At 39.7% G+C, this 21,799-nt stretch overlaps 3 protein-coding genes across 6 annotated transcripts; all 3 read right to left on the reverse strand.

The window, feature by feature from the left end:
• Window position 1: 1 nt before the first annotated feature.
• Window positions 2-10,225, reverse strand: tmc4 (transmembrane channel-like 4). Its single transcript, XM_040117159.1, has 16 exons — window positions 8,120-10,225; window positions 7,541-7,727; window positions 6,059-6,207; window positions 5,725-5,874; window positions 4,979-5,064; window positions 4,095-4,240; window positions 3,763-3,910; window positions 3,458-3,616; window positions 3,212-3,369; window positions 2,950-3,076; window positions 2,207-2,304; window positions 1,915-2,098; window positions 1,687-1,817; window positions 1,308-1,463; window positions 1,073-1,151; window positions 2-900 (listed from the first exon to the last, which is right to left on the reverse strand). The coding sequence occupies exons 1-16, from the start codon at window positions 8,148-8,150 to the stop codon at window positions 808-810; spliced, it is 2,082 nt and encodes a 693-aa protein (XP_039973093.1). The 5' UTR covers window positions 8,151-10,225; the 3' UTR covers window positions 2-807.
• Window positions 10,226-10,347: 122 nt separating this feature from the next.
• On the reverse strand, window positions 10,348-18,799 carry mboat7 (membrane bound O-acyltransferase domain containing 7). Of its 4 annotated transcripts, none has more exons than XM_040117160.1 (10): window positions 18,541-18,799; window positions 17,368-17,416; window positions 16,450-16,529; window positions 15,231-15,360; window positions 14,302-14,428; window positions 14,004-14,160; window positions 13,376-13,571; window positions 12,464-12,616; window positions 12,089-12,265; window positions 10,722-11,133 (listed from the first exon to the last, which is right to left on the reverse strand). In XM_040117160.1, exons 3-10 carry the CDS (start codon window positions 16,523-16,525, stop codon window positions 10,722-10,724), a joined length of 1,428 nt encoding a protein of 475 aa, XP_039973094.1. In that variant the 5' UTR covers window positions 16,526-16,529; window positions 17,368-17,416; window positions 18,541-18,799. The 4 variants fall into 4 exon arrangements, with proteins under 4 accessions (XP_039973098.1, XP_039973094.1, XP_039973095.1 ...); XM_040117161.1 differs by having other exon boundaries at window positions 16,450-16,532; XM_040117164.1 differs by lacking the exon at window positions 17,368-17,416 and having other exon boundaries at window positions 10,348-11,133.
• Window positions 18,800-18,857: 58 nt separating this feature from the next.
• On the reverse strand, window positions 18,858-21,405 carry rps9 (ribosomal protein S9). The gene is made up of 5 exons (XM_040117167.1): window positions 21,303-21,405; window positions 20,336-20,448; window positions 20,077-20,199; window positions 19,692-19,878; window positions 18,858-19,109 (listed from the first exon to the last, which is right to left on the reverse strand). Exons 2-5 carry the CDS (start codon window positions 20,430-20,432, stop codon window positions 18,932-18,934), a joined length of 585 nt encoding a protein of 194 aa, XP_039973101.1. The 5' UTR covers window positions 20,433-20,448; window positions 21,303-21,405; the 3' UTR covers window positions 18,858-18,931.
• Window positions 21,406-21,799: the final 394 nt, after the last annotated feature.

Consider the following 21,799-nt stretch of genomic DNA (forward strand, 5'->3'; position numbering starts at 1 on the left):
CTTTTTATTTTGTAAAAGGAACAAAAAACATACAAATCTAATTTCATAGACAGGCAAAAGTGGTGAATCTTTTCATTTATAATAAAGGCACTCTTTGAATGGCATTTATGTAATCTAACCATATAACACTAATTTAGATACTAAGGTAGGTTCATTGACAATAAATAGGTTTTAATTTCACTTTTTCAAGGTTTCTTCAAAAACCTACCTCTTTGTTTAGATCTGTTGAGAACCACAGCATCTTTAATTCAATAATCTTAAACATAAGGGGTGCATACAGTTCTTTTAGATGCCTTATCATGTTTCATCTCTAAAGATCCCCTCCAGACATGTTCGAAGATATATTAAAATACTTTGCGTTTAATTTATAATTTGTTTCTGATATGGTTTTTCCATCAAATGTTCAATTACGCGGTTAGAAATTCTTAAATGACAGATACACCTCCTCCCTCACTAAAATATCCAGGATCTATGAATATGCAAATATTTTTCATTACAAAAGGTTTAACTACTGGATACAAGATGTCTCCTACCTCACTGAAAAACCACCCTTAAGTGTATATGCAATGCAGGCTTCAATTTTCCACACCCCAGTTGTATAAAATTTTCTGTTGGACCAGGATTGGCTCCAAACTAGCAGTGATGTCGAAAATAAATGCCTTAAACTCAGATTTAAGGTGAGCACAGAGAAACTTTGGGTCAAGGTCAAACATAAAAGAGAGTAACAATGACCAAACCACATTTTTGAGTGGAGGAGGACTTCAAGGTAATAAAGAAGGTTGAAGACACCAAACATGTTCCATATGTTCAGTCCTGTACTCCTGCATTATGTTTGGGTATCTGAAGCTGTCGACTCAGCTCCTCTATCTGCTTGACCAAGAACTGCTTGTCGCGGCCCTCCTGCAAGCCACAGACATTAGTATGTTAGTTTTACTAATGCCACTGCATTAGTAAAACTCAATGCTTGTGAGTACTAGGACTTCACATAGGCTGGCCTATATATAATCAAAATTCAAGACCATGTAAATCTTTGCTTTACAATACACCATAAAGTTTAATGCCAACAACTTACCAGTTTTAGCTGCGCTTTTAGCAGAGCAACACTTTTCCCATAGACAGAGGCTAAAGCTATGAAGTAGCACATTACCACACTGTCAAGGAAAAAGACCCATGATTATACATCATAAAATGGACCTGATAATATGCAGATAAAATATAGACTGAAATCTAAATCTAAATTTAGGTTTTTAATACAACACTGTATACATCAGAGTAATGGTCCTACAGAAAACATAAATTTTACTCACCATGATAACACAAACAGAGGGATAGAGAACGCCTGGGAGCCAATGAAGAAGAGAAACTTATGTGTAGTTTCAGAGAGGCTGTAGAAAGAGGTTGGAACAATCGACCACATGTTGGGGAAGGAACGGAAAGGACCGCAACCCAAAGACGGATGGATCCTGGGAGGACAGAGGGAAACACCTCTCAACAATATAACATAACTAACATGGACAACATAATTATTCAAAATTTTTAGCAGTGCCATCCTGCCAGTCTTCTTACAGTACTTTACTTTCTTACCTGCAGAGCAAAAACTGTGACCGCTCTTACCGCTATTTCACTAAATTAAATAGCACTTCTGTCGTATTTCTTTGAGGGAAGAATGCAGCAATCGGCACTCACTCAGCCAGACTGTAAATCATGACAACTGTGGCCAGGCCCCAGCCAAATAGGAGTACCACGAGGAAAAAGAAGGTGGAGGTGGTGGAGCGAAACGTCTTCAGTGCTGGTCGACAATTATAGAAGAGCGTGATCTGAGGGGTACAGTGGCAATGGGGACACGAAAGGGATTAGGGACAAAACCAAGCAGCATTGTGTAACATGTTGGCTCTGTTATAGGATCATCGTCACCTTCTTGCAGTAGAAGAGGATGACAAACTTGATGCCGTTGATGAGTGGCAGCAGGGGGCAAAAAAGAGCTCCTGTCCAAACCAAAGTCTGACCATAAACCAGGCCAAGCACGTTGGAAGGCACCACAAACTCCTGCCGACCCACCCACTGAGCCAGCTTACTGGACCAGTTGTCCACCAGGATCCTGACATACACAAAAACATAAATAAACAACTTACTGTGGACACAGCCTTAGTGATTTAAGTTTCCATCTTATTTAACGTAGACAAGTCGTTCATTCATTGATTTGTACCTGCGTGGAAACTCCACCAGGACAAGCATAGCGATGTTGATGAGGAGGTCAAACAGTGTCAGCTTGTACATCTCCTGTCCTACACGTGTTTCCCAGCACTACATCATGAGATAAACATGCAAAGATTGACCTGTTTCACAACGCGTATACGCTAATTCAAAATTAACCACACATTTTATTAACACATCAACCATGCATTTTACTTTATTCGCCAGTGTCAGCAGATGAGACAGACAGGCTCTATCATCATGAGTTACTGAAAAGCTCACAGTGCAAAACCTAGAATGTTTTATCTTTGTCATTTATGAGTAAATTACACAGTAACGGATTCAAAATGTTTTTCTCTATTTATTCTGCTGATCGTCAGGCATTTGGCAAACTGAAACTACATCAATCTGTTTGTCTCTCTCCTCTTTCCTCTTGCAGTTGTCTACTGTAGCCCTCAGTTGATCCCCCTAATTTAGCGTATTCTCTGTCTCCCCAATATATTGATGCAAAAACAAACAGCAAACAGATTTCTTTGCTTATATAAACAAAGCCGTAACAGGGAAGTTAGATTAGAAGTCATCTCCTAACTGCAGAATTGCATTACATTTGTTATATCAAGGATTTCCTCTCTGTTTTTTCTTAAGCTGCTGGTACTTGTCTAACAGCTTGGCGATTCCTTTGATCCTGTTTGTGAAAAAGAGGCATCTTTAAAAATAATTTGCATGCACTCAAGAACAGTCAAGTGGTATAATTACCGGGTAGGCTCCATGGTTGTATTGGCACAGCTTACAAGTGCCACTATTTGTGTCCCCCTCACAGGTGATCTGACGCCACAGGGTGAAGAGGAGAACACCCAGACTCACCAGACGCAGGAATACTGCCCTGGACAAGGAATTGAATCACGATCTACGAATCTGATGCTAAGATTTCTTGGGTGTTTAAACAAATATTATTAATATTAAATATTATGTAAATGCTCTGACATTATCCTTCTCCCACAGAAACACCAGTGCAAACCTTAATAGTGCCACTATGATGGTAGTGCTAGGGGTGTATCTTTCTATTAAGGCAATCTGGTCACACAGCAGAGGCACCAGGAAATTTCCGGTGGTGATGACAATGGAGGGAAGATACTCAAAAATCAAACCCAGGATCCCTCGCTCCTCGCTCATTTGCTGTTTGGGAGAGATGGAAGCCAAAAGTTCACCCAAGACTTAAAAAACACTTCAATCAGCATCAACCCTCTACTTTTACATCATTTACCTGGCTGAAGTTGGTGGCCACAAAGATGGCATAGAAGGCTGCTATTATGAGCGCAAATGCAACAAAACACATAAAAACACGTAGAGAGTATAAAACAATTTTCTGACACAAAGTCAGAGCAGCTGCCCGTTTCTTTATGCTCTCCTCCTCAAGATCCACCTGATGGAGAGAGAGTAGGGAGGTGAGGTAAGGGGTTAATAATGATTTGTGTAAAACTTTAGAGAGAAAACCTGCCACATGTCAATCCCTTTTCCCTTTTTCCTGACTGCCCTCCATCATGCTAAGTAGGACAGATCCCCCCTGACCTGCAGCTGGTAGTGGATGTTCTTCTGCTTCAGCTGGGTAGCTCGGTCTCCCAGGCAACCGTAGTCCCAGCCGGTGAACACTATCAGGCTGTAGTTGCCCACAGCGCTGCCTCCTGTTGCCACAGCAACTCGAGCTGCAGTCCCCATGCTGTTTGTGAGAGGAGGATACAGTTGCAGGTCGAGGCGGCTGTACTCTCGGCTCAGGCTTTTAAATGTCATTGTTTATTTCAGTGACCTGGCCCTTCACTAAGACAGCTGAACACACACATACACACAGAGGCTAGGTATGGATTGTTAACGCTGAACCTGAAAGTGTTTGTTGCGGGACTGACCGTGCTATGATACAAATGAGACAAAAGGCAAAATAGAAAACAGCAGTGAAGAGGTAGGCCAGGGGGATGTTGTAGGAGAAGTTCCTGTCCTCCACCATTGTGTTGTTGTAGTAACCGTAAAACAGGTATGAATACTCCATAAAACCCTACAGAAAGAGGAGAGGATGGTCACTAAGCATGTCCGATGTACTTAAATGTACATGGGATGTAGTTTAAATTTACTTTCATAAGCAGAGAATATATTTTGAAATGTATACTTCAGCTCCGATATATTCCCATTCTGTCATGTTTATGGCCTTTTTAACTTTATGACCATGTGTTTTTGTTTGGGTTTTTAGTCATAAGAAAATGGTCATAGATGCCATATTGGATTATTAGAATAAAATTAAAAGTATTTATTATACTTCACATAGACTTTGTTTTAAAGCAGTAGTTTGACATTTTGGATTATATTATTTACTTTCTTGCTGAGATTTAGATGTTAAGATCAATACCACACTCATGTCTGTCCATTAACTATGGAGCTGGAGACAGGAGACAGTTAGTTTATCTTAGCAAAAAGACTGGAAACAGCTAGCCTGGCCTTGTCTGAGTGTAACAAAATCTTGGTTGTTTAGTCCATGCAAAAAAAAGAAGTGAAAAACAACAGTTTGGGGTTTTAAAGGTAGCTATGTGTTGGACTATTTCTTGGATGAGAACAGTAACTTCCTGGAGTCTCTGTCTATAATCCAAAAAAGCCACATGTAGGACACATGAGCACATATAAAAGGTAAAAGGTGTAAAGAATCATAATGTCCAACAGTGAAAAACACAAATATCTGTTTTGCTATAAATTCTGCAAGTCTCATATCTTTGCTGATTATTGCAATGTTGCAGTTTCTCACCGTTCCCGAAAGTAAGTCAAGGAAATAATTATAGAACACCACCAAGCTTTGAGGATTAGGGTCGTAATCCATGCATTCCTCTGGACCTGCAAAACACAGCAAGGGGAACGCTTTATGATCTCTGCGTGCATACTCAGATTACAGTGTTGCTATAGGTTTCCCTGCATTTCTCCGAACGTATAGGTTATGTAGTTGTCCTACGGTTTTAGGAGTAACAGGGAGAGAAGCAGAGTAAAAGCTTCAGTGGCGGTTAAATGCAGGTCTGGCAGAGGCACAGGGTCTTTTTATTCCAACACTGTCAACTAGATAAAGCTAATTTCCTCACACAGCGTTGAATAATCAAATGGTTTTGTTTAATAAAATAAGCTTTTCCTACAATGACAAATCAAAATGTTGGCAGTGAAAAAGTCCTGTTGTATCTTCTACAGTATATGTCACTCATAGTGAATAATAAACTTCTGATAATTACTTTTTCTCTAGATAGTGTTAATGGACTAAATCTGCGGCTCATCCGGCTCGTGTACCACTGTCTCTACAAACACCCTGGGCCTCTGAGGCTGTTGCCTGGAAACTGTTGCATCAAAATGTGAGGAGGCTTCCTGTTTATTTAGAAAGAATTGTGCTAAAACATCAGAATAAAAGAATGAACGGAAAAAACACAATGCCAGCGTAAAAATGTTTTCCCTCAAGTTAAAGCGAAATTAAATGTTGTGAGTTAACAAAGTGGATCTTGGACGAATCGTTACCGGTGCTGTTAATGAGGCTGGACCCAACAGACCTGAAGACAATGCTGGGGATGAGGACAAATCCAGCAATCAGTGAGAAGGAAACAAAATTGAGCACCACCAGGAATCGCAGGAACAGAAAGTAAGACTGGACACCACCTCCGAAGTTCCCTGTAGGGGTGGGGCGTGGGGGTGGTGGGGTCACATGGATTCAAACCAGATGTGTAAAATAAATTAAGACTTTTCTGTGACCATATTATGGATGGCGTATACAGTATGTGTAATCTGTAAACTGAAAAATATTCTCTAATCAAGCCCCTTAATATCCATCTGAAAAGATAAATTGAATGTGTACCTCCAATCTTTTGCAGAGACTCGTGCCACAGTGCGAAAAAGTGGAGAACTCCTCTGGCGTTGTCTTTGAGTTTACTCAGAGATTTGGTCTTGTTCCGTTTCCAAGACTCCGCACTGGAAACCACGGGCACCTGCATTTGCTCCACCTGCCTGTAACGGACACGTTTTTAAAACACTCTAATGACTCTATAGTTTGATTTAATTATTGGTAAGACTTTATTTTATTGGTCAGTAATTTCCAAATAATTTCCAAGACATTTCCTCAAAAGGAATATGTAATTTGAGTCTAATTATAGGGAAACTAGAGACTGTGTTCAGTTGCTACATTTTAAATTAATTCATTCCAGTTAATTGCTAATTTAACCTAGAGTGATTTAGTCGGTGCACAGCAGGTCAGCAGAACCTGCAAAAATGGGAAATTTATGGAGACATATATGGAGAATTAAGTTTCTAATAATAACTGAAGAACAAATTAAGATTTAATTAGGTTCAAATTGAGCTCTTTTTTTTCCAAGTACATTTTTATTTTCCCTCAGATCATTAGCAGTCAGACATAGGTTTGTTTTTATCCCAGGCCAACATATGGATTGCAATTTATTAACTTTTCCAGTATGTTTTAGTGATTTCTTCAGTTATTCTAGTAGTAATGGATTAAGTCATGCTAATATCTTATCATTACATATGATTTAAATTTTGTCTAAATTTTCCGGCTTACTTCTTTCATTATTGACGGTGCTTGTGTGAGCCTGATCGATCGAATAAAGATTAAGATGCCCGTGTGTGTGCAGTGACAGTGTGAGAACGTGACATTTCAGTCAGATTAGCACACTGTGTATAAAGCTGTGTACCACGCCACTCAGAGCTGTGTTTTGCTTATTGTTACTTCTTCAGTGTGGAGAATGATGAATGTGCTGAGTTTGACACTAGAGGGCTGTTTTCACAATCATCTCAGTTTAACACGTGTATGTTCGAGCATGGTTTTGTGACAATGCAACTACTTTGAAAGCCAGTCATGGTTCAATATGCAACATAGACAAGTGTGATGTGGAAACTTGAAGTCTCTGGCTGAGAATTGATTGATTAAACCTATAACTAATTGATAACTGTTTCTTTGGCCACTTGGGGCAGTGGCGACAAGTTGTGAGCACATCATCACCCTCTGAGTTGATGTGGTGAACATGTTTGCAGAAGTTGCTTTTAGCAGAAGTTTTTTAGCCGAACATGTCCTTATGAGAGCGGGGAGAGTGAACCAAAACAGTTAAGTTGCGAGGCATAAAACCAAAACAATGAGCTGACAGTCGATATAAAGCTCGGTAAGGCCGAGGGTAACTGCAGATCTAGGTGATGGTTCTCTGTAGGTTCATCAGGCGCTTTAAATTGTATTTCAAAACCGACTATTTTTATATGTTAAAAAACATGTCTGGAATGGATCTTTACCTAACAAACTACTAAAACTACACCGAAACTTATGTAGTTTTCATACCTCACAGCTCTTTTCAGAGCCATGGGCAGAGGGATGCTCCTGAGGTCCCGGGGGGGTCCACTGTTGCCCTCCTCATCCTCGTCTGTGTGGGTCGCGCTCCGGTCGAACTGAGGGTAATACTGATTGGACACTTGAGATGAAGCCCGTCGTGACCTCAGTGGCTGCCGCTCACCAGGGTAACCTATCCCTGCGAGTGGTGGAGTGACGGACAGAAAAACAGCAAATGATCAAGTTTTAACCTGCAGATTCTATATGAAGGGGGCATTTAAAGTCTCTGAACATGAAATAATATTAAAATACTTTTTCAGGACATAAACATAGCAAAAATCATCTCTCATAAATTACATTTTATTAGATACTTCTGGGGATATTCTGTATTTTCCTCACTGTCAACAACTCTCATGAAAAGACCAAAACTAAAAGTGTCAAAACAGTTCAGTCAGATTATAACATAATTACATATCAACAGTAACATTATTTAGATACTCAGTCATTGCAGATATTGTCTACAGGTTTATAATGAGCAAAGCATTACGCACAAATAAAAAGACACACCTTCAGTGTGTTTATACACCTTACTTGAGCCTTGTCTCTGTGGATTGCTGGCCATTGGTCTGATGCGGCTTAACACAACCAGCTTTTAAAAAAACAGCTCCTTCTGTAACCACATCTGATACAAACTCAGAATAAAACAAATGGTGAACAAGTTCGTCCTGAGGAAATGCAGTCTATCTAGGAATCCCTTCCCTGTTGTCCTCTCTCACGGACTTTACTCCCTTTGTGATGATCAAACAGGTACTTCCTTGTACGCTTTAACCCATTACTTCCAGGGAGATAGTTACCATTCATTTACGATGTGCACGATTTAGTAGCAAACAGGTTAAACTTAAGTGAAATGTTTCACCGGGGGGCTCATGGAGATGTCTATGAGTGTATTGGAAACCTAAGGAATTATTTTGGTGATTTCATTGTGAGCATTGATGGAAACAAATTAAATACAACATATAAATATGTACAAGTTAATATTATAAAGGTGTGTTTGTGATTACTACGGCTGGAGAGTTAATGATTTCCCAGTCTGGCAACTGAAAAAATGTTTTTCTACAAGCTTTATACCTAATGCATTACACAAATTAATTAAGAACAAATAATTTACAGATAATTATATCAAGTAGACCTTAAAGAAGACAAGACCAGTGAGTAACATTGGTGAGGAAATGCTGATATGTATTCCACATGTAACAGCGTTACAGTTCAAGCAGTATGTGAAGGCAAAGACAAGTAAACAAAACAGACAAAAGGCAGAAAAATAAATAGCCTGGAGATGAGCTGAGGGACCATAATTCACAATCATCACTGCGATGTAGGAATAAAAATAAAAGGAACCATTTTCCGCAACAGCTGAGGTTTGGCACAGAGAGGGCAAAGGGTAGCAGCATAACACAAAATCAATTTGTAATTTAAATTATCTCCGTTCCAAGTAAGACTTAGACAACACAATCCACTGGGAGAAAAGACCATTCGATTCTGCTGTCAATAACACTCATATAAAACAGAGATAAAGTGGGATTATCACACAGTTTGACACAGGAATGAATGAAAGATGATCCCTCGACATGTACACAGTTTACTCTGGTTAGGGCTGGGTGATAAATCAGTATTATCATTTATCAACCTCGGTTGAAGCGTATTTAATGTTATCGTTTTAGAAATTGCTGCTGTCTGAATAAATGTTTCAGTTTGGTCATATGTAATACATAACGTTGGGACAGTGATGGCTTTGAACATCAATTTCATTATCTTATATGGTGTTTACCATACATTTGTCTTATTGTGACATATATCAATACAGGAAAATAACTTAACATTGTGATAATGATTTCAACGGTATCGCAGAGCCATAACTGTGCTGTTATTCATGACTTATGTTGGCAGCTTACAGTTCTGATGTTTTAAAACTTGCCACTTTTTGTATAAAATGTTTGGTCCCAACCCTGAATGGTCCATGATGGCAGTACGGACATTTTTGGCAGTGAATAGACTGTTGCGATCTTCATAGGATACACCCCTGCTACAGAGATGTCAGTGCACATGTTCCTGATATGATGTGAGTTTTTTTTACAGTTACAGGAAGAACAACCGTAAAGAAAAAAAAAAAAAATCCTTACAGAGAAACATTTTGGATTCACAGGATCGAGGGAGTCAGCAAAATCACACAGAAATGTTCAGCCAATAAAATGGGCAACCTTATAATGCTGAAAATGCTTTAAGTTATTTGAACACATAAAGAAGTCCTCGTGTAATTAGTGAACAATACAGATGTAATCTGGACCTTGCTTTGCTCCCTCAAACCTAAACCAGTTGGATTTCACCGTGCACCATGATGCTTGAATTTCTGCCCTCTGCTGATAGTAAAGGCTACACAGTATGTTTTACATCGCAATGTTTCTGCATTTAACTATCACAGAATCCAAAAACAGTCATGGCGCAGATCTGAGATGCCAAATGGCAGGAAAATTATATCCTTTCATAAAATTTATATGGCATTGGTATTATCACACAGGCCATGCCAACTGGGCCCTGATGATGATGTTTGCTCCATTTCAATCGATTCATTCTTTACTCCAGTATAAACATACTGTAACATACCACTGAGTGCTGTTGGAATGTTTTGTTGGTTATGGAAACTATAAGACCATTCTGAAGGTTAAACTGGTTATTGTTTGACTGCGCCTGCTACCTGCCTTTAAAACAGGTAGGAGCCACTGAGCTCATTTTCACTCGTAATAAAGTTCCAAAACACTTGAAACTGAGCATGGTATCTTGAAATAAAATCACACACACGGTACAGGCTAATGCCCAAGTTGACACTCACAATACAAAAGTAACATTCATTGAGCTCAAACATTCCTCTCCCAGTGTTCCCAGTACTTTTACGTACCTCTACACATATTGTCTTCAGTGGAGACATTTTACTGGGATTTACACATCACACTTTTGTCTGACTATTTTTTAATAAAATTGAGTTGAACTTTGCTCACTGGAAATCTTATTGGACTTGTGCGGCGACTTGTGTTGCTAGAAAGATGAATGTTGGTGCAAATAATTTTGGGAAATATAGTCTTGAAGTAACTTCTCATGTCCAAAAAAGTATCCAACCAGTTCCTTTCTGTACCTCCATTCAGTCTGTTTTTTCTCCAGTTTTCTCTTTCACGTTTTCTATCTTCTCTCCCTCTCTTTTCTCCTGCTTGTCCCCTCTCCTCCCTTCCCTCTTCCCTCCCTTCAGCACCCTGCCCACTATTATACAGCAAATGGCGATGAGGTGCATGACAAAGTAGATGGACGTCCAGTAGTATATGGTTTCAGAGGCCTTCAGCAGCACGAAGCCCATGCACATGTAGTCGTAGGCCCTCATCTTCAGGAACCAGTGGACCCAGTCGAAGATATTCTGCCCACGAGGACCCAGTTTGGCTCGGACAGAGGCCTCCATGGCAGACTCGGCTGCGATGCACAGGGGGATAGTTAGGAAGGAGAGGTAGTAGCCAGCATGTAGTCCATGCCAGTAGGCACTGATGAACATAGTCCAGCCTGCCCTGAGAGTTACAGACAAACAGGAGAGATGTTAAAGTCATACACAAACATCACAGTGAGGGTGTCTGTCTTCTGTTGTTAGATTTACTTCAGGTAAAAAATGACGATGATGGGGCTCGAGATGGTTTCTGTGCAAAAGTTAAAAAGGGGCCAATGGCAGTTTTCAAGTTTTACCCTCCAGATTCTATATGAAGGGGATATTTAAGGTCTCTGATGGTATTAAAATACTTTACTGATAATACTGATAATATTAAAATACTTTTTCAGGACATAAACAGTAAAAATTATCTCTCATAAATTACATTTTATTAGATACTTCTGGGGATATTCTGTATTTTCCTCACTGTCAACAACTCATGAAAAGACCAAAACTAACTATGAACTGATCCTACTGATCCTAGGAGGAAAAGCCTGATTTAGCTATCTTCGTGCCAAAAGCCTCCATTGTTGTCCAAAAAAAAAATATTAAAACACAACAGTGAGGCACGCTGTTGCACTGGGTGACATGTTACTTCATTACCATGAACACACACACACAGTACTTTACTTTTAATCACTGCCACTTACACTGTCCTGCTGCTATAAATACTGTCATAGGATTTGTTGACAATAATTAGAACATCACATCATCATTTTACCTTATTAACCTACAAAAGACTCATCTAAAAAGACTCATCATTCTAAAAAGTCATTTTTCTTTTTGTCGCAATTTGAAATAAAATATTGTTACAGGTAAAAATTACAGGATGAAGTGTCACCGGTATTCCTGCAGATTATTAACATTTGAAGTCTAAACTGATCAGTAACAGTGTTAATAATTGGGCTTTACTTGCAAACATTTTCTTTAAGCTGGAGATGCTGGCTGTTATCTCACAGCTGAAATCTGAAAGGAAGGCATTTTGATGCCCTCATGCACCACACAAACGGGCACAGCCCGCTGCACACATTAAGCCTTACCTGAGAGTGTAGGCTTTGAAGGGGGCGTTTGGGTAGATGTAGTGATGCAGCCACCACTGCACCGTCATGTTCCAGTAACGCATGCCATGTCGGACCTTCACGCAGAAGTCAGTGTTGTAGCAGTCAATGTTCTGGATGGTCCTGAAGTCATATTTCTCTTCAGCTGTGGGGTCGGGACTGGTGGGAGAAAGAAATTTAGAAAAAGAGAAAAGAAAAAACGGGCATAAATACTAACTTTCGACGAAAAAAACATGACCTCCACAAAGACAAAGATGATAGCGAGCAGTTAAATTCACAACATTTATTCTAGTTACACATACACAAATATTGATGCGTCGTCTTTTAAATATACTTGTTACTCCTGTGGCGATGTACCTGTAGTTGACAGTGGGTCCTCCTCCGGGTTTGGACAGCGCCTTTTCTGGATAGCAGCCCAGACCTGCACTGATACAACCAGCCTCAGCTCCACACCACGCCGCATAGAAACGCATCCTGAACACGAAGAATATCGCTATCATGTAGAAAAACCTGGTGGTGGAGAGAGAGGGAAACCAAGAGAAAGAAAGGAAAAGTACATTAATCATCTTCATTTTACCAAAGAACTGCAGTGATATTAGGAAGACATTCAAACCTCAATTACAACTCGGCCCTCTAGAGTTTTTACTCTACATCAAGCTACAGCAATCTTTTTTGCCTTGACACGAATAACTTTTTTACTTTCCTAAACCACAGCACTGTTGTATTTAGCTCATTGAAAAAATATATGGTAATATATGCTGTGTTTTTATTCATTTGTCCAATTTTAATTGCCTTCCTCTACAACAAACTGCAGCCACATTCTATAATCAGCATGGTTCAAGTTAATTGGCTCCCAGTACAATTTCGGAAATATTCTGAAACACTATTAAACACCTTTAAGAAATAGTTTAAACTCATATGAGACCTCAGCATTCTTTTGGTTATTCCAGAGTCTGAAGTCAATTAGATAAAAACATCTCATTTTCCCCGTAAAAACACTTTTTAAAATGTACATTTTTATACTTGTTTTTAGCTGGACTAAGGTCTTATTTTATACCTCATTTCATATTAGTTGCTTGAATTCAACTAAGCACTTTATTTTTGTATCCAGTTGCTTACTATTTCAATTTATGCTAATGTTTTTATTAATCTTGAATAACATTTTTAATTAAATTATATGATGATTATATCATGAATCTACATTTCCTATTACTGACATTGTTACTATTCTTAAAACACAAAATCAGGGCAGTAATAATGTCACAGTACCTGAAGAAAAAGTTTTGATCCAGGAACTCGTCTGTGCGAACATAAGCCAGAGGAAAGACAGAGTTGACAGCCAGGAACAGAGCGCCATAGACGGGAACCAGCTTCAAGCGCTGCAGGCACGGCACCCAGCCGGGCAGGGCCAGCGGGCTCGGCTGTGTCAGCCAGTCAACGTACGTTTGGAAGCGAAAGAAGGGACCTTTGAGGAGATGGAGGGATGAGATACAGGAATAAAGGCAGTGTTGAGAAGACGGTGGTAGACAAAAATGGACAATCATGATAATGCAAGACACAATAGGGAACAGTGGAGGGCAATGAGAGAAGGTGTTTTTGGATAGGAGAAGGGGGTAAGAAAACAAAAAGAGAGTAGAGATGTATGAAAACTTGAAGTAATTGAGATATTGATACTGTAAACAATATGGACTCACACAATATTGCACAAGTAGCGGAGAGTGAGACAAAGAGAGACAACAGTTAAATTCATGCAAAAGTAAACAAATATCAACAACAGCTCACACAAAAAACATCATGTTTAATAATCAAATATTCAATCAACATCTAAACTGAAACAACTGCCTCCTACCAACATTTATTCAGACACGATACTGAGAAGACATTTCCATAGACTTACCAGTCATTATACCAACATAACAGTAGCTATAGGACAGAATATCGTAGAGAGAGGGCTCTTCAGACAGACCACCAATGACAGGAGACTTGGCAAAAGAGCTCACTTCCTTTTTCTTCTCCATGTGGAAACTTTGCACCTCGTTGGCTAGACTCACCATCTGAGTTAAAAACAGAGAGACACTTTAAAAGTCAACAAAGATACAGATATTGTAAAGACACTGCGTTGTTGCTTCGATAGAGCTATCCGCTGATTTCTCTGCTGCGCAGATTTGGTTGTGAGAGATCCTAGGCTTCCGTACCTTGAGAGTGAGAAGTAGCTGGACGGCATTGGCAAAAGGTGTCGGTGGTGGCAGACCGAACCAGGTGACCAGCCGGAAGAAGAGGAGGTAGAGAAAGGTCCAGCCGAGACTCAGTGCTGGGGCATGCCTTGTAGACAGAGACAAATGTTACGAGTGAGGTGACATGTTATGTCTGCGCAGTATCTAGGGTTCAGTTTACGTAGGCTGTTCTGTTCCTCTTACACTGCAGCAGGAGTCCTGTTTTGTGCATTGTGCATCAGCCTTTGCTGAACACTACAGCTGAACCAGTTAGTTGATTAATGCATTGGTCAGTCGTTACAAAATGTCATCTATTTATTTGTTTGCAAATAAAAAATACAATTCTTATAAAAGATATGATATGATCATGTACGAAAGTACAGAAAGTACTTTCACATATATACAAACAAGGAATGCTAAAAGCTTACACCAAGACCTCTCCTAAAAATTCTAGGCAAGAAAACCAAATTTATATCAAATAAAAATAATAAGGGATGGAAAGACGACTAAAAAAATAATAAAAAAACGAAAGTCCAACAGTTAGCACAGTAACTGGTAGGTTAATGATAGTTTAAGATGTTTTTTACCCTGCAAATATTTCGATAATCGATTCATTGTTTCAGTCACTTTCAAGCAAAAATACCAAAATGAGGATTTGCAGCTTTTCTTTGTCATACGTAACGACTTCATCTTGGGCTCTGAGAAATCGTGAGGGACAAATCTTCTCAGTTTTTTAACATTTCATAGACTTAACAGACTCATCAAATTACAGCACTTGTGCAAATAACTGGCAGATTAATCAATACTAAAAATAGCTCTACGTTCCAGATCTACTCTCCTGACTTTTGCGCTAACAGTGTGTGTTTCATGCAATGAACTGAGCTTGTGAAAACACCATGTTCATCTCTCACCGCCAGCTGCTCTTTATAATAACCCATGTTCCAATCACCGTCAACAGAGAGTGGAGTGTGTGGATGTGACAGGTGGCGATGGTAATAGAGAGGCCCAGAAGAAGAGCTGCCCCCTGCTTCACAGGTGGACCTGATTAAAAGCAAAATGATACAATTAAACTCGCCTACATCCGTCTTCCAGGAGCTACCTGTGGCGGGAAAAGCACGTGGGACACAGCAGGAAAGTTCACATATTGCTTTTCTCTCCAGCACCAATGAATATAGACACAGATGACAGGATTGTTGAGGAAGGCTGCGTGGAAGCCTGACGCTTATTTGGACCAGGCATTTTTAAAACTTCATAATTTACACATTAAAGTCTTGGGGAGAACTAATTCATGTGTGAATAAAGTTGTACACAGCCTTTTGTGTCTCCAGAGGGAGCAGTGTAAAGACTGAAACAAATGTGTGGAATAAAAGAGACAGTTCTGCTACATCGATTTTTATCGTTTTAATTTTTTTTAAACTGTCTATTGTGAGTCCAACACTGTTACAGCAGTGCAATGCTAAATCGGTGTACTACTCTTTTAAGATGTTCAGTATGACTAACTGTGTTGATGTCATGGACAGGATACGCTATTAATTTCAGCCAATAAAAATACAAACTGTGAAAATGTGTCACTTCCAGCGCATTTGCTCTATTTTTAACTACTTTCAGTTAACAGGTCAGGTGGAACCCAAATACAATATAATACCAGGTGAGATACGGGGGATTCACACAACACGTGTTTACACCCCATACAGAGGTCTTCCAATCATCCAGTCATTTCCACTTCTGTCATCCATTCTCAGAACAGGGATCTTTCCTTTAAAGAAATGGTCCAGTATTCGTCTAGACACATTTCAGGATATGTATGATTATATGCACTCTGAGGAAGACTGAGGCTGTAGATGAAGAGCAGGCCTCCTCCTTAGTTACATAATGTTAAAATTGTATTGTTTGGCATTTGGTATTTTGTCCATCCTCTGTATGTTAACACAAATATCCTGGTTTTTGATAATTCCCTGTCCCACAATACAAAACTTAAAAGCAACTACTGTAAAAATTGAGCTTTATCCCTTTTTGTAGAACAAATATAAAGAGAAATCATACATGGACCGTTTGATATAACCAGGCAAATAGAAGAATAACTTGGCTCTGTAACTCGCGTTGGAGGTCTACCCTGACCAAAATACTCACTGAGGTAACGGAAGAGGAATCCAGCAGGGATGGAGGCAGCAAGAATTCCCAAGTACACCAGCTCATCAGGAGACATCGCTCTGCTGGCACAGAAAGACACATCAGCTCCAAACAGTGCTCATACACAAAAATGAAACATCAGATTTTCACAGAGCAAAGTATGACTGACGCAATAAAAGCAACCCATACAGGCAATCCAACACAATCTATAGCAATACCCTGCATCAAAGACTACCTTGGTAGAGCAAATCATTTCTATTTTTATTGAGACTGCATCACAGAATACATTCTATAGTAGGTTTTGAGGATGTTGTTAGTGCTAGATCACATGACATTGCAAAAAGGAGGTAATACTTTTTCCCCAAAAGCTACATATAAAGAGTAAGGGTTGCATTAAGTTGCATCTACCATATGATGAAGTGCAATTACACCAGTAAGGTCTGAGGGGTTTGCAAGAATAACCCTAAACCAGAAGCATATACAGACTAGTTTTAATTTAGCCAGGAACAATTTCATTTTTAATTGTAGATTTTATATATAAATATATATATATAGCAGAGTTCATATATAAATCATATATTTATTTTATATATTTAACACAGCTCAACCATTTTTTATTACAAAGAAATGTTGCATCTTAGTCGAAGTTATTTTTTCCTATATCTTGAATCTGCTCCATTTTAACATTTGTGGACATCAGTGGTAAAAGAATTACCCGAAACCTTTACATAAGTAAAAGTACCAGTAGTAAAAGTCCTGCATTCAAAAGTAAACAGCAACAGTACAGAGGTATCATCAGCGAAAAGTACAAGTACTACTGAAATTAAATAAACAACGTGTAAGCAGCATTTTACTGTTGTAGTTGGTCCTGTTTTCAACTACTTTATATACAGTTAGTTTAGTAAAATGGTTTCCAACCTAGGGGTCAGGCCCCTCCAAAGGTTCACCAGATGAGTCTGATGGTCGTCTAATGTTGTAAAAAAGAAAAACAAATGAGTTCTATGCAATTTTGTATAGTTTTTTTTCTCTGATTTTGATTTTATATAATATTTTACATGACATTTTTAATATAATGGAATAATTTGATCTCTCTGGCCCTCACTGGCTATTTAAATGAAGCTACGTGAGAAGTTTAGAGGGAAAGTGTCTTTTTGGTGGAACTGCTGATTATCAGACGTTTGTTTTTATATGTACAATCTTAAATTTGAGAAGTACCTACAGCTGTCACATAACTGCAATGGAGTAAAAAGTACAACATTTCCCTCTGAAATGTAAGTAGAAGTATAAAGTAAAATATAATGGAAATACTCAAGTACAGTGCTCGAATAAATGCACTTAAGTTGCTTTCCACCACTGGTGGACATGTTTGGGGTTTTTTTTGCAGTCATGTTTTAGAAATCAATTTGAAATCAGTTACTCTTAATATTCTTAGATGACACTCATGCCTTTGGTCTACCATTTATCTCGTCGTTTCCGTTTTTTAAATTTTGAGAAGTCTGCCCAGATGTAGTAGATAACGTTTACTCAGCTTGAGGAACAACGATATTTATCAGATCTTCAGGGTGTATTTCACAATGTCTCCCCCGTGTGAAGCGAAACTCTTCCCAGTTCAGGCAATATCCGGAGAGGTGCATGAAAGAGCACAGTGTAGCATGAGTTTATGGACGGTGCTCGATGAGAAGAGTTCATAAAGAGATTAAATAAAAGGAAGAGCACATATGTCAGAATTACATAACACGGTTTTACATGTGGGGACTTAATGCTTTGGTATATAATGCCATAGGAAACAGCTGGGATTGTGTCACGGTAACATTACACAGTAGATACCGGTCCTTAGGAGTTACACAGTGAAAATGTCCATAGTTTGATTCACCCGGGAGTTTACTAAAATGTGTATCAAAGCCTGACTAAAGGATTGTGTGAGCTACACTGCTGCTATGTGAATAATGACAGAAACAAGATCGCGCAGGATGGATGTAAAAGAGGGAGGTTAAGCCACTGTAGCCATGCCCGTATACAAGTTAGCATTAGCTGCTATAGTGATCAACCATTAGATTAGCAAGAGCGAGCTGTAAGCTTTCGTTTACTCACATTTAGTGTAAAAATCACCACGGTTTGAGGACTCCAGTCTCGGGCAGAGCTTGCACCACACCGCTAACACCGTCTACGTTTACTTCCTAGTTGATGAAAGAAGACGCCACCCAGTAGGAAAGTACCATTTCAACTGCAGGGGTGTGGACTGTACCATTCTGACCTCAGGGATACCACGGATCACCTGTACGCATTCAAAGCTAGCGCATGCATCATTTGAAAGTGAATCACTTTTCGTCGACTGACTGTTCATATGCCGGTGATGAGGCTACAGTATAATCAAGTTACAACACGGGAAAAAAGGTGGCACCACTCAGTTTTTCTGGTCAAAAACTTTTATTGAAAATTTTGACAGAACAGGAAGTTATACACTCCCTGGACAACATCCTTCTTAATCCTCCTCCTCGTCATCAGCTCCTCCAGCTCCACCCTGGCCCTTCTTGGCGTTCTTTCTCTTGACGCGACCTGGGCGTCCGCCACCGTATGGAGACCTCAGGGAGAAGTCAATGTGCTTCTGGCTGTCCAGGCGAACCACGAAGGAGGGGATGTTCACCACCTGCTTGCGCACACTGCCAAGATACAGACGAATAATGATTTTAGAAAAAAAACACTTAAAATTGTCCATTTCACGTTTAAAAAGATTTAAAAAAAAAAAAAAAGAAATTTAACTGGATGACAAAGCGTCAAACTAATTTATCCAACTTTATTACACTTACACACGCACATGGGTTAGTGCCATCAGTTTACTGCAGGCTTCATTGACGAGGAATTCGTGACACCACAGAAAATCTGAACATATAATCTTAAATCATCAGCCTGAGCGAATCTGACATCACAATTCCCAAGGTGTAGTGAGGACTACAATTGCCCGAGGTGCAATCCCCCGTACCTTACCTGACAGCCACAACACCAGTGGCACAGTCTGAGCCCCTCGGCGGCAGGATTGGCTCTGGGCAATGTCTACTTACAAGGTGTACGGTTTTGATACCGAATTGACCTTGCTGAAATGTTTAACTGATCTCAGCGGGGAGCGTTACAAGTTGGTGGTCCTCTGATGGAACATGAAGCATCAACAGTTTCTCATGAGTCCCTCAGAAGACTTAAAACCCTATAATATTTGTCATTTGTTCCCCAGGAGCCTTAGAGCTTACCGAATGTGCCTCTGGCGGATAAGGACACGGGCATGGTGGATGCTCTTGGCAAGTCCAAGCTTGAAGACTTGTGTCTGCAGCCTCCTCTCCAAGAAATCTTCAACTTTCAGACCAAGGATGTAATCGAGCTTCATCTTACCCTCATCCAGCACACCAATCCTTACCAGACGCCTGAGCAAAGCATTACCTGGAAAACCACACAGGAGTCATTGATTTACAATTCCAAAAATACAGACACATACACTATGAATGGTATTTGAAGAAAAGTTACAATAGTGGCCTCATTGACGAGGAATTCGTGACACCACAGAAAAGTCTGACAGTTGATAATTAAATCATTGGCCAACACACTGATTGCAGCGTAATGTGATCTTATTTCTATAACCTTCAAACAGACGCTTGGGATCCTTCTCATCCAGAGTCAGCAGCTCTCGGGCAGCTTTACGGATTTTGGCCAGGGTGAACTTGACCCTCCACACCTCACGCTTGTTCCTCAATCCATACTCGCCTTGAAAGAAAGAATAGATTTTTAGTTCAGTGCAGTTTAGTCTAACAAAGTAAAAAAGAAAAAAGGGCAACACGAGGTATAACTAAATGCATTTTAAATAAGGCCATTGCATAGTGTTGGTGAAATCACAGCATACCAATGAGTTTCAACTCCTGGTCGAGACGGGACTTCTCGAAGGGACGGCGGGGGGTGACATATGTCTTGCGACAAACCCAACTCCTGGCAACGGGCATGGCGGCTTAGAAGTGCCTGTGAAATTAGGTTAGTCAGTTTAAGTATATTAAAAAGCAATTTTTTTAAACTACCAAGATGTGTAACGATTCACAGGAAGCTTGAAAAACATCTATGCAACTATGAAAATAATGGTACAAAGTTCTAATGATGACCTGACATCTCCTGGGGCTAGTCCCATTCAGACTTAATCGGCTCAATTGAATCAGATTTTTCAGCACTGAACTTGCAACTATATTAGTTTTTCTAAAATATGAAACAGCTGTGCATCAAAACATCTTCACATTTCAATGACCAACTGAGGGCTGTGACTGCCGTTTTAAAATAATGTAATTTCAGTTTCTCTGACGTTTCATCTGTCAAACTTGTACGAAGTCACAATTTGGAAGGAAATTCAATATAACAGGAATTTGAGTTGTATTTAAATGTTGAATTTCCCTGAAAATAGCTGTTAAACCTCTTAACTAAGATAGGTAGCAGCACATTTAGCTGAGGTCGTGAGGACCACGGAAACACAGGTAGTGTATTAATAAAATGAAAAGACACTACTAAGCCAGAAAAGATTGATTAAAATTCGTCTTTAACTCTAATAAAATCATATAAATATGCAATAGAAACCTGCAATTTGTCAGCCAAACGACTAGGCCACGGTAGCACCGCGCCACGTTTTTCAGTGTGATAAGCTAGCGTTAGCTTAGCCGAATTAGCTTTTCCCTCTAACAATCCATTACAAAACGCCACATAGGCCATTTAAAAGAAATATTCTCACACATATCTGAGCTTCCTTTTATTGCCTATGAACTTCTGTGCATTTTACAAGTCTAAATGTTGTATGTTTATATTGTGAAGTAGCAAAAAGCCGCAGCCCGTACCTGTCACTCTCAGGCTCGCACAGTAAAGAGGACGTTAAAGGAAGTTCTCTTTTATTTATAGGGCCGACACACACACTACATATCCCGTCATGCTCCTCTGCGCCCGAACGGAAGCGGGAAACATTGGTCTTGTCGCCCTCTGTTGGACAAACGGAAAGCAACAGCTGAAAACACTGGAGTTACCAATGACCGTGTATAAAGATATCATTGTCTGTTGTTGTCACAGTTGTTGGGATGTACTATCTTCAAATGTACGTGTGTGCGTGTGTGTGTGTGTGTGTGTGTGCGCGTGTGCGTGTGCGTGTTTTCCTGCTGGCCTGTAGACGTGTGTGTATCATAAATATCGTCATATCGTACATGAAAATGACAACAGACGCTCAGCTGTCAGACTAAATGCTGGAGCTTTTAACGTTAGGATACACAAGGAATCAAAGGAGCCGTTTTTCTCCTCCACTGAAGCCCTGCTGAATAGGCTGCTATTGTACAAAAATGTGTAA

Source organism: Xiphias gladius, chromosome 22 (assembly GCF_016859285.1).
Source record: "Xiphias gladius isolate SHS-SW01 ecotype Sanya breed wild chromosome 22, ASM1685928v1, whole genome shotgun sequence".
Classification (NCBI taxonomy): Eukaryota; Metazoa; Chordata; class Actinopteri; order Istiophoriformes; family Xiphiidae; genus Xiphias; species Xiphias gladius.

Bases quoted from the DNA above. Each gene is read 5' to 3' on its own strand.
- tmc4 (XM_040117159.1), bottom strand. From the start codon at position 8,150: ATGGCCAGCAATCCACAGAGACAAGGCTCAA. The intron at 3,617-3,762 runs GTCAGGGGGGAT...TCTCTCCATCAG, and splicing joins ACATCCACTACCAGCTGCAG to GTGGATCTTGAGGAGGAGAG. The intron at 2,099-2,206 runs GTACAAATCAAT...TGTGTATGTCAG, and splicing joins CTGGTGGAGTTTCCACGCAG to GATCCTGGTGGACAACTGGT.
- rps9 (XM_040117167.1), bottom strand. From the start codon at position 20,432: ATGCCCGTTGCCAGGAGTTGGGTTTGTCGCAAGACATATGTCACCCCC. The intron at 20,200-20,335 runs GTATGCTGTGAT...CTTTCTTTCAAG, and splicing joins CCAGGAGTTGAAACTCATTG to GCGAGTATGGATTGAGGAAC. The intron at 19,110-19,691 runs GTAAGCTCTAAG...GTATCTTGGCAG, and splicing joins ATCCGCCAGAGGCACATTCG to TGTGCGCAAGCAGGTGGTGA.
- mboat7 (XM_040117164.1), bottom strand. From the start codon at position 16,525: ATGTCTCCTGATGAGCTGGTGTACTTGGGAATTCTTGCTGCCTCCATC. The intron at 14,429-15,230 runs GTGAGAGATGAA...TCTGTCTACAAG, and splicing joins ATTATAAAGAGCAGCTGGCG to GCATGCCCCAGCACTGAGTC. The intron at 11,134-12,088 runs GTAAGGCTTAAT...TGTAACTCTCAG, and splicing joins TTCAAAGCCTACACTCTCAG to GGCAGGCTGGACTATGTTCA.